Raw genomic sequence first — 11,394 nt, forward strand, 5'->3', positions numbered from 1 at the left:
AAAACTAAAATCACCATTCACATTTCGGGGCGGTTCCAAATACAAAGAAGCTCCAATAACCTGCGGGATAAGTATTTATTATTTCATGGAATGCAGGCACGACTGGCTAAGCTGGCATTTACTGTCCAACCTGAATTACTCTCAAGATGATGGTGGTGAGCTGCTTTCTTGAACCACTGTAGTCTTTCAATGTTGGTACATCCATGGTTCTGTTCGGAAGGCAATTCCAGAATTTTGACTCAGCGACAACAAAGAACAAGTCAGGATGCTCCAAGTTAGGATGCACGTGGGGCTTGAAAGGGACTTTGCAGGTGCTAGTGTTTCAATGTATTTATTCCCCTTATTACCAAAGGTGATAGAAGTCATAAGTTTGGATTTCTTTTTGTGTGGAAGGAACCTTAAAAAAGTTGATGCAGTGCATCTTGTAGATGGTACACACTGCTGCTACTGTGGGTTAGTGAAATGAGTAAATGTTGAGCTGATGAATGGGTTGCTGATCAAGCTGACCATTTTAGCCTAGAGGGTGTCAAGCTGCTCCAGTGCTTTTTGAGCTACACTTGTCCAGGCAAGTGGAGAATACTCTGTCAAACTCCTGACTCAAGTCTTGTCAATGATGAACAGGCTTTGGAGAGACAGTAAGGGAGTTACACGTTGCAGAAATCCCAGCCTCTGACCTGCTCTTGCAGCCACGGTATTTACATGCTATAAAGTCTGTGTCCTATGATCCTACTCCACTAGCTATCAGATGAAAGAGCAGTGTTCCGAAAGCTTGTACTTTCAGATAAATCTCTTGTCATGTGATTTTTAAGTGTATCTACTCCAGTCCAACACCGGCACCTCCTCATCACAGTATTTATATGGACAGTGCAGTTCAGGTTCTGGTCAATAGCACACCTCAGTGAATTCATAGATGTGGATTCAGTGATGGCAGTGCCATTGAATGTTAAAGGGAAAATGGTTGTATTCTCTCCTGTTGAAGAGTAGGTCATCGCCTGGCACAAATGTTACTTGCCATTCATCAGCTTGAATGCTGTGCAGTTCCTGCTGCATTTGGATGTGGACTGTTTCACTATCTGAAGAGTTGCAAATAGTGCGGCACATTGTACAACCATCAACAAATATCCCCACTTCCGATGGAGAGTAGGTTCCTTGATGAAACAGTTAAATCTGGTTGGACCTCGGGCACTATCCTGAGGAACTAATGAGATAGAAGAGGGTCTGTACCCATTATCATCCATATGGAGAGTCTTCGCAGCAGTATTGTATTGTATGGAAAGCAAAAATATTCCACAGGGATGGGGAAGATAGTGGGACATCAGTGGTGGAGTGAGACAAAAGTCAGAGAATGAATCACATTCAGTCAGAAAGCAGTCATAAATTCCCACCAACGGAAGCTTTGGGACAAGTCTCGGTCTTATAAAATGGAGCTACAATCAGATCTAGGAAAGCACATTGCATTTTCCCAGCAGTTGAGTAGAACATTTATATTCAGCAAAGTGCAGCTCAGTGACTATTATGGTTATTTGGGTGCTCCCACTCTCTGGAGAATAATCATTTAAAGACAATATCACAGAATCACAACAGTCTGGGTAAAATCAGGGCAATAAACATTGAGTGCACAGCTCTGCGGGGCAATACTACTTACTTCCTGCAGTCAGCAGAGATGTGCTGTGGAACTGTGTAACGACAATCCATAATCATGGTGAGGGTCTCGCTGTCATTAACCTCGTGGAAAGGTGGATAGCCACACACTAGCATATACAGGATCACTCCCAGGCTCCAGATATCTACAGCAGAGCAAAGGAGACAGTAACAAGTTAGAATACTGTTTGTTCACATTATAAATCGTCCAAAAATAGTCTGTCGATATTTTGATTTTATAAAAAATTTATATCTGCTATGTCTTTTTTGACTAGAGACAAAAAAAAACCCTGCCGATGCCTGGAATCCAAAATAGACAGGCAAGAGGCTGGAAGAACACAGCTAACCAGGCAGCATCAGGAGGTGGAGAAGTCGATGTTTTGGGTGTAACCCTTTTTCAGGTCCTGAGGAAGGGTTACACCCGAAATGTCAACTTCTCCATCTTCTGATGCTGCCTGGCATGCTGTGTTCTTCCAGCCTCCTGCTTGTCTATGTCCTTTTTGATGACAGCCTCAGTCACACTGTACATGGCTGCGATAGTATTTTTCTATTTGTTAAGAAACAGTTTGAGGACCATCAGATTTGTAGCACAGACTGCCTAGGGGTTCAGATTCCCTCAAGTTTCTGACTTTGCTGAATCAAGTGTGAACCTGCATTAGTAAAAGGAGGAACTTACAGCATTTTAAAACTTTGCCAAAGTGAACTAATCTGTTTGGGGCCTGATGCAACTTGTCAAAATATATCCTGATTAATACTAAAATTAGGTGGGACATCCAGTCAAGACTAATGCTAAGTAAGGCAATTAAATTACTTACAGTGTGGAAACAGGCCCTTCCGCCAAACAAGTCCACACCGACTCACTGAAGAGCAACCCACCCAGACCCATTCCCCTACATTTACCCCTTCACCTAACACTACAGACAATTTAGCATGGCCAATTCACCCAACCTGCACATTTTTGGACTGTGGGAGGAAACCAGAGCACCCGGAGGAAACCCACGCAGACACAGGGAGAATGTGCAAACTCCACACAGTCAGTCGCCTGAGGCGGGAATTGAATACAGGTCTCTGGCGCTGTGAGGCAGCAGTGCTAACCAATGTGTCACTGTGCCGCCCATAAGGTGCAAGCTTTATAGTATTAATTTTAACCTGGAACAGAATTATAATTTGCTCAACTCCCTCACAGCACAAAGCCTAGGAGAATTTAACACTGTGATACTTTTTCACAAGTTAAAAATCAGCATTCTTTTTCATGTGGGAAATTTCTGGGGCCAGAATGCAATTTAGAAAACTGAGAAACATCCTTAAGCACACATTAGGGAATGGTTGTTCGGTTAGCAAATTGCCAATTACTGTGTAGTCACCAACCACAACAAAGCTGTGTGGTACATAATCCTGCAATCTACTTGAGAAATGACCTTCTGACACCCTCAGTGGCCACACTTCTTTTTGAGCATGTTAAACCTGTTAGCACACAAAGCATTGCACAGTGAGACCACAGTGGCTCAACTCAGCAAATGCACAAGACTTTAATTATAATTCACAAATCAGCAAAAGACAAAACCATTACCAATAACAAAGAGAAAACAGGGCAGGATAACAAGAAGCAACCCAATTTGATTTAAGAAATCTCAGATGTGTTCACAAGCTACAAAGCACAGATTATTCAGAAGAGCACTGGATAGGAACAGAGTCCACAGCTTCACACCTATCATTCCTCAGATCCCACAGCCACCTTGTCCCAGGGATGTAGCGAGTAGAAGCCAGACACTGTCCCACAGCGAAAACTTCAGAAGCATCGGTTTAGACAAATAGGTCAATAATTGGTGCAATGGCTCCAGTGGTGGTGGAGGAGTTTAAAACACTAACACATTTTATCCTCAATTCTGCAAGGTACAAAAAGTGGGCTCAGTGTTCAAACACAACCAAAAGGTCTCCCATCGATTTCTAACCAGTTGCAAATTACCCTTCCAACTTTGGGTTGGAATAGTCCACACGTTCTAAGAGTCAGCAGGTTAAGTGAATCAGCAACGTGGTGGCAGATGGAGTATAATTAGGGAAAATTTAAAGTTGATTACTTTGGTAGGAAGAACAAAAACATTTTTTTTAAATAGCAAGCAACAATTAAACATTGCTACTCAAAGGTATTTGGGTCTCCTAGTACATGAAACACAGAATGGTAATGAGCAGGTTGTAGCAAGCAATTCTGAAAGCAAATGGTATGTTAGCCTTTATCGCAAAGGAGTTGAAGCAAAAGAATGAGGAATTCTTGATGCAAATGTACAAGGCTTTAATGAGATCACAGCACCACTGAACTGAGCGCAGCTTTAATCTATGGAAGGAAGGATATACTAGTCTTTGAGGGGTGCAATGAATATTCACTAGGTCAATTCCTGGATAAAAGGGTTGTCCTACAAGAAGAGTTTGTGTAGAATGGGCCTATATCTTTAGGGGCTTAGGAGTGATCTCATTGAACTGCATTAGATTCTGAGAAGGGTTGACTGGGTAGCCACTGAGTGGTTGGTTCTCTCTCATGGAGGTGTTAAAACTAGAGATTACAGTCTCCAGGTATGGCAGGGGGAGGGTCAGCCAATTTGGACTGAGATGGGGAGACATTTCTTTGCTCAAGAGGTAGTGAATCTTTGGAATTCTCTATAAAAGAGAGCTGTGGATGCTCAATCAGGGCATATTCAGAGTTGAGACTGATAGATTTTCCGACTTCAAGAGATTCAAGCACATGGACATCAGACAGGAAAGTACAGTCAACATTGACAATGAACTGTTATCATACTGAATGATGGAACAGTTTCCATGCCCCCTTCCTGCTTCTATCTTTTGTATTGTTACATTAATCTAAACAAATTCCTGAGATTTCCAAACGATAGAAAAAAAAGCAGGATAAAGTCATTTTTGGATAGGAAGTCAATGAATGACCAGCCTAGAACACTGTCTTATTTGTCTGACAATAAGATAATAAGGTTAGTATCCATTGTCAGGTACCTGTGTGAACAGAACATGCCCTTTATAGACAACAGGCCCTTTAACATCTATGGGTTTCCTTTCCCACTACTTCTAAGAGGCCACATTGATTCTCTGTAACAATTTGAATTTCAGGCTTACTGCTTCCCAGATAGCCATCATTTATTTGGCTTACAAGCCAAAGGAACAACAATATCGATTTCCTAACATCCATCAGTAATCGTCAAAATGAGGAGATACCAAATGAATAATTCGCTGAATCAGTAAACACAAATATACCAGAGTGTGCTGGAATGCCTAAAATAACTGGAAGCAGATAACTTAGGAAATGAACTTCTGTTGCTGCAGCCTAGCACTGTTTTGTTGCTAAGCAACACCTGGTGGTTTCCTTTGCCGAGTATCCTGTCTAATGCTAGTGCAGCGACAGGAAAGATTGTTCTGGAGACAGAAAACAAACGTGACAGACAGACAGACAGTGACACGTGACACAGGCACGGATGCATGTGAGTGTGTACAAATGGAGGTGATCGGGCAATACTAAGTGTTTAGCATTGAGAAAGCTAACCCATCCCTGAAAGCTTGATGTTTCTGCTTTAATGTACCACATCATCAAAACTAGGCACCCTCTCCATCCGATTGCACAATGCTCCTGTACTTCTCCGTATATTTAGGAACATCATTAGCAAAGGATGGGATGCAAAATACTGCATTTTCGGTGTCCCAGGAATCCTTTCATAAAACCACCTTACCTTAAAAACGATTCAGCTTTAATACAGAATAATAGGAACAAATATTTGTTCCTTTCTAATTCTTTAAAACAAAAACTCCTTGAGCAGTTGAGACAATGAAATGCTTCCTACAGATCACACAGTCATAGAGATGGACAGTACAGAAACAGACCCTTCCGTCCAATTCGTCTATGTCAACCAGATATCTTAACACTTATCTAATTCCATTTGCTAGCATTTGGCCCATATCCCTCCAAATCCCTCCTACTCATGTCCCCATCCAGATGTCTTTTAAAAGTTGTAATTGTAACAGCCTCCGCCAATTCCTCTGGCAGCTCGTTCCATATACACTGCATCCTCTGCGTGAAAACGTGGTGACTCAGGCTATTCACCGTACCCATGGCCGTGATCAATGCTGGAGTGCAAGGTGGCCCTGAAGTGAGAGCTGTCCCACAGTGTATGCATCTTACAACCTTATCAAATTTCTTGACTTTTCTCAGGATAGTCACAGTCCTGATAGAAAACTATAATGGTGATGGTGGACAGGGGTGTTTCACATATACAAATGTGTGTGGCGAGAGAGTTAGGTCAGATATATGTTTGTGGGCAAGATTGGGTGTGTGTGAATACCTGGGAGGGTTGGGTGTACATAAACATGGATGGACAAGGGCAAGCTGAGTTACATTTTTCAAGTTACTCCGAGAAGTGCTCCCCATGTGTGAGGCGTACACACATTTAAGGGAAGCAGTGCATGAACACATAAGATGAAGTGTCGAAACCAAACGCTATTGACAGCAGAGCTGGCTGGAGCTGGCATCTTCGCCGGGCTCTAGATTGCTTACATTGAACAGTCGCACAGGGGGAAGAAAAGAAAAAAAAAGTATAATTGAACTCTCGGCCAATTTTAAATGTTTTTACTGCGAAAGTACTTTGTGGAAGAAATGAAAACTGCTGACCCGGCCTCTCATCAATTATTAACCGCGTATCATCTATTTAGATTCTGTGTAGTTATGTTCTGATGAAACGATAGGTCTGTTATTGATTTCTTACATGCCAATTTTAGTCAGCGCTAAAAGCTCTATGATTAATGTAACACTGGTGGTGGTCCAGGCTATCAGCTTCTCTCCGCTACTCAGGCTAGTTTGCAAAGGCTCCATCAGGGGGAACACTTTGGAAGACGGCTGCTGCTGCCCGCAGAGCTTCTGATAGTTCTGCCAGCAGTCTCTAACTAACCTGAAACTGGAACCCTCCAGAGATGTTGCTTCACGTGTGAACAGCTCTCGAGCTCGCTAAAATGTGCCGCATATGTTCGAAAAGAAATCCTTCAAAGGCCAACACAGCCTCTTTTAATACCTGCCCATTAGCTCCCCTGGGCACCTAGAACATGAATCAGGTTACAAATCCCGCAGCAGCGCTGCAGCTTTCAAAACAACCCAGCGTCCAGCTGGAAACTGGAGTCAGAAAATGTGAAGCTTTCACGTTCAAAGCAGTGCACAATACACATTTGGTTAGTCATTTTTTTTTGCTGCTTTCTCGCGCGGTCGTACCCTGACGACAGTTCTCATCTTGCAGGTCCCACCCTCAGATTTATTACTGGTGGGTTTGAACCAGAATGTGGGCCCGAATGGACACGACGCCAACTGACGTGACCCACTGAACGGCAAACAGCGAGGCATGTTCTCAGGAAAGGGTGACTGCAAAAGGTTACCGGAAACATCTGACGAATAATCTCACATCGCTGATGTTGAAAATGTTACCGTGTTGGAACACAGTTTAGCCCGCGTGAGAAATATTCCACTGTGCCAAAGTGGATTTGCTAATCCCACACGGTGTGAGTAATGAAGAATCCCGTCATGGCAAAGGGGTTGCACAGATACAGAACAAGACAACTCCGAGCTTCCGCCCTTTCCCACATCTCTGGATGGATAGTTGCCTGCCTCGCCTTATTGATCATTCTTCCCTTTCTCGTACAGTGTAATTTTAGTCGTTCCAGTTTTTCCCACTTCCTCTTCTCGTAATATTTCACACGAATAACACTTAGAGTCAAATTACGTGCAAGTCTAGTCTAATATGTGGAAGGTGACACATAGATAGACTAAGAGGAGGCGGCGAAATAGTGGTAATGTCACTGGACTAGCAACACAGCCGCAAGCTAATGTTTCTAGGGACATGGGGGCAAATTCTATGACGAATGGTGGAATACGAATTCAATAAACGCTGGAATTAAAAGCTAAGTCTAATGGCGACCATTTAACTTGGCTGTCTGATTGTCTGGTTCACGAATGTCAATAGGGAAGGACCTTGTCTCCGTGATACTCCAGACACACCAAATATTCTTAACAGCTCTCTGAAATGACATGGCAAGCCACGCAGCTGTATCTAACCACTACAAAAAAAAAGGAATAGAAAAATGGATGGGCCATCCTGGTATAGGAAATGGCAACACCAAACCTAGCCCTGTGACCCTCTACCATTGTCTGCAAAGACCCCTTTCACCAACATCAGGGGCTGATACCACACACTCTAATCAAGCAGCAGATTGACACACAGTCGTACTCATGGAGTCACATTTCACAGACAGTCAAGCTCCTAGATGTCACTGTCACCAACCCTGGGTATGCCCTGACCTACCAGTAGTGACAACACCATCAGGAAAGAGTTGCCCTGGGAGCCCTCAACATTAGCTTCTGACCCATGAAACGTTATAACATCACATCAAATTTGGGAGAAATAACCTCCCACTGATTGAGATTACAGATGGAAGTTTGATTAATCTGGATCACATTGACATAAGTAGGGAAGATGTGTTGGGTATGCTCGAGGCTATTAAGGTAGACAAATCCCCAGGCCCGGATGGGATTTAACCCAGGTTGCCGAGGGAGGCGAGAGAGGAAATAGCTGGAGCCCCGACAGATATCTTTGTGGCATCCTTAAACACAAGTGAGGTGCCAGAGGCCTGGAAGGTTGCTCATGTTGTACCCCTGTACAAGAAGGGTAGTAGGGATATTTTGGGTAACTATAGACCAGTGAGCCTAACGTTGGTGGTGGGAAAGTAGCTGGAGAAGGTACTGAGGGATAGGATCTACTTAAATTTAGAAAATAATGGGCTGATCAGTGATAGGCAATATGGTTTTGTGCGGGGGAGATCGTGCATTACCAACTTATAGAGTTCTTTGAGGAAGTGACCAAGTTGATAGGTGAAGGAAGGGCTGTTGATGTCATACATATGGACTTTAGTAAGACGTTTGATAAGGTTCCCCATGATAAACTAATAGAAGAAGTGAAGTCACATAGTGTGCAGAGTGTTCTAGCTAGGTGGATAAGGAACTGGTTGAGCAACAGGAGACAGAGAGTAGTAGTTGAAGGGAGTTTCTCGAAATGGAGAAAAGGTGACCAGTGGTGTTCCACAGGGGTCAGTGCTGGGGCCACTGTTGTTTGTGATATACATAAATGATCTAGAAGAGGGCACTGTTGGTATGATCAGCAAGTTTGCAGATGACACGAAGATTGGTGGAGTAGCAGAAAGTATAAGGGACTGTCAAAGAATACAGGAGAATATAGATAGACTGGAGAGTTGGGCGGAGAAATGGCAGATGGAGTTCAATCTAGACAAATGTGAGGTGATGCGTTTAGGCAAGTTGAATTCTAGAGTGAATTATACAGTGAATGGAAGGGCCTTGGGAAAGGTTGATGAGCAGCGAGATTTGGGAGTGCAGGTCCATTGTACCCTGAAGATTGCTGCACAGGTGGATAGAGTGGTCAAGAAGGCAAATGGTATGCTTGCCTTCATCAGACGGGGTATTGAGTACAAGAACTGGCAGGTCAAGTTAAAATTGTACAAGACATTGGTTCGGCTGCATTTAGAATACTGTGTACAGTTCAGGTCACCACATTACCAAAAGGATGTGGATGCTTTGGAGAGGGTGCAGAGAAGGTTTATGAGGATGTTACCTGGTACAAAAGTACTAGCTATGAAGAGAGATTGAGTAGGTTAGGTTTGTTTTCATTAGAAAAAAGGAGATTGAGGTTTTCAAAATAATGAAGAAGGGCATCGTCAGGGTAGATAGAGACAAGCTTTTTCCCGGGGTGAAGGATCCAATAACGAGAGATCACGCTTTCAAGAAGAGAGGTGAAAAGTTTAAGGGGGATTCACGCGGCAAGTACTTTACGCAGAGGGTGGTGGGTATCTGGAATGCGTTGCCAGCAGAGGTGGTAGAGGCCGGCATGGTAGATTCATTTAAGATGCGTCTGGACAGATGCATGAGTAGGTGGGGAGCAGAGGGACACAGATGTTTAGGAATTGGGCGACAGGTTTAGATGGTGGATTTGGATCGGCTTAGGCTTGGAAGGCCGAAGGGCCTGTTCCTGGGCTGTAAACTTTCTTTGTTCTTGTTCTTTGATTACACCTACCCTACTTCCTCAATAGTAGTTGAATCACCTCATGTTAAACACCGCTTGGAGGAAGCAAAAAGGACTTCAATGTCCATCACTAAGACTGACAGTATCACTACTAGCCAATTCACAAAATACATACCTGCTGGACTATAATCATAGAATCCCTACAGTGTGGAAACAGGCCCTTCGGCCCAAGTCCGTACCAACCCCCTGAAGAGTAACCCACCCAGACCCATTCCCCTACCCTACATTTACCCCTGACTAATGCACCTAACCTATACTAAGGGCAATTTAGCCTGGCCAATTCGCCTGAGCTGCACATCTTTGGAGTGTGGGAGAAAACCGGAGCACCTGGAGGAAATCCACGCAGACATGGAGAGAATGTGCAAACTCCACACAGACATCACTCAAGGCGGGAATTGAACCCAGATCCCTGGCTAACCACTGAGCTATTGTGCCGACTATATCTACAGAAAATGCTGAGTGAACCAATAACAGGAAACAATCTACTTGATCCTGCCCTCACCAATCATATATTCATTTGTCAATGACAGTATCAGTAGGAGTAACCACCACAGATCTTGTGGAGAAAAGAATTCTGTTCTTACATTGAGGAGACTGTCCATTGTGATGCATGACAATATTACCATGCTAAATGGGATAGATGTCAAACAAACCTAGCAACTCAAAATTGGGCATCCATGAGGCGCTGCATTGTACTTAATTGCTGTCTATAACCTCATGCCCTGACAGACCCCTAAATCTGCCAGTATCATCAAACCAGAGATCAACCGACTTCATCTGCAGGAAATGCAGTCAGATTCTGCTCCTCACAGAACGAGTTAGGGAACTGGAACTGGAGTTGGATGAACTGAGGATTATTCGAGAGGCTGAGAAGGTGATAGATAGAAGCTACAGGGACATAGTTACACCAGAGAACAGAGGTAGCTGGGTAACAGTTAGAGGTGGGAAGGGGAGGAAGCAGGCAGTGCAGGGATCCCCTGTAGTCATTCCCCTAAACAATAGGTATACCGCTTTGGATACTGGTGGGGGGGAAAGCCTAGCAGGGGTAAGCTGCAGTGACCGGGTCTGTGGCGTGAGGTCTGGCTCTGAAACTCAGAAGGGAAAGGGGGAGAGGAGGAGAGCGCTAGTTATAGGAGACTCTCTAGTTAGACGGTCGGACAGGCGATTCTGTGGGCATGGGCGAGACTCTCGGATGGTTTGTTGCCTCCCGGGTGCCAGAGTCTGAAACGTCTCGGACCGTATCTTCAGAATCCTTAAGGGGGAGGGTGTGCAGCCAGAAGTCATGGTGCACGTTGGCACCAACGACATAGGTAGGAAGAGAGGTGGGGAGGTCATTCAAGAGCTCAGGGAGTTAGGCTGGAAGCTAAAAGCTAGGACAGACAGAGTCGTCATCTCTGGGTTGTTGCCGGTGCCACGTGACAGTGAGGCAAAGAATAGGGAGAGAGTGCAGTTGAACACATGGCTGCAAGGATGGTGTAGGAGGGAGGGCTTCAGGTATTTGGACAATTGGACTGCATTCTGGGGAAGATGGGACCTGTACAAGCAGGACGGGTTGCACCTGAACCAGAAGGGCAACAATATCCTGGGGGGGAGGTTTGCTAGCACTCTTCGGGAGGGTTTAAACTAA

General features: G+C 44.3%; 1 protein-coding gene across 1 annotated transcript in view; it reads right to left on the reverse strand.

The window, feature by feature from the left end:
* snrkb (SNF related kinase b) overlaps positions 1–11,394 on the reverse strand; it is a 125,942-nt gene that overhangs the window by 32,465 nt on the left and 82,083 nt on the right. Inside the window, exon 2 of the mRNA XM_043707176.1 lies at positions 1,646–1,787. Within this exon, the coding sequence (XP_043563111.1) occupies positions 1,646–1,787 (142 nt within the window). The remainder of the gene's footprint in view (positions 1–1,645; positions 1,788–11,394) is intronic.

Source organism: Chiloscyllium plagiosum, chromosome 17 (assembly GCF_004010195.1).
Source record: "Chiloscyllium plagiosum isolate BGI_BamShark_2017 chromosome 17, ASM401019v2, whole genome shotgun sequence".
Classification (NCBI taxonomy): Eukaryota; Metazoa; Chordata; class Chondrichthyes; order Orectolobiformes; family Hemiscylliidae; genus Chiloscyllium; species Chiloscyllium plagiosum.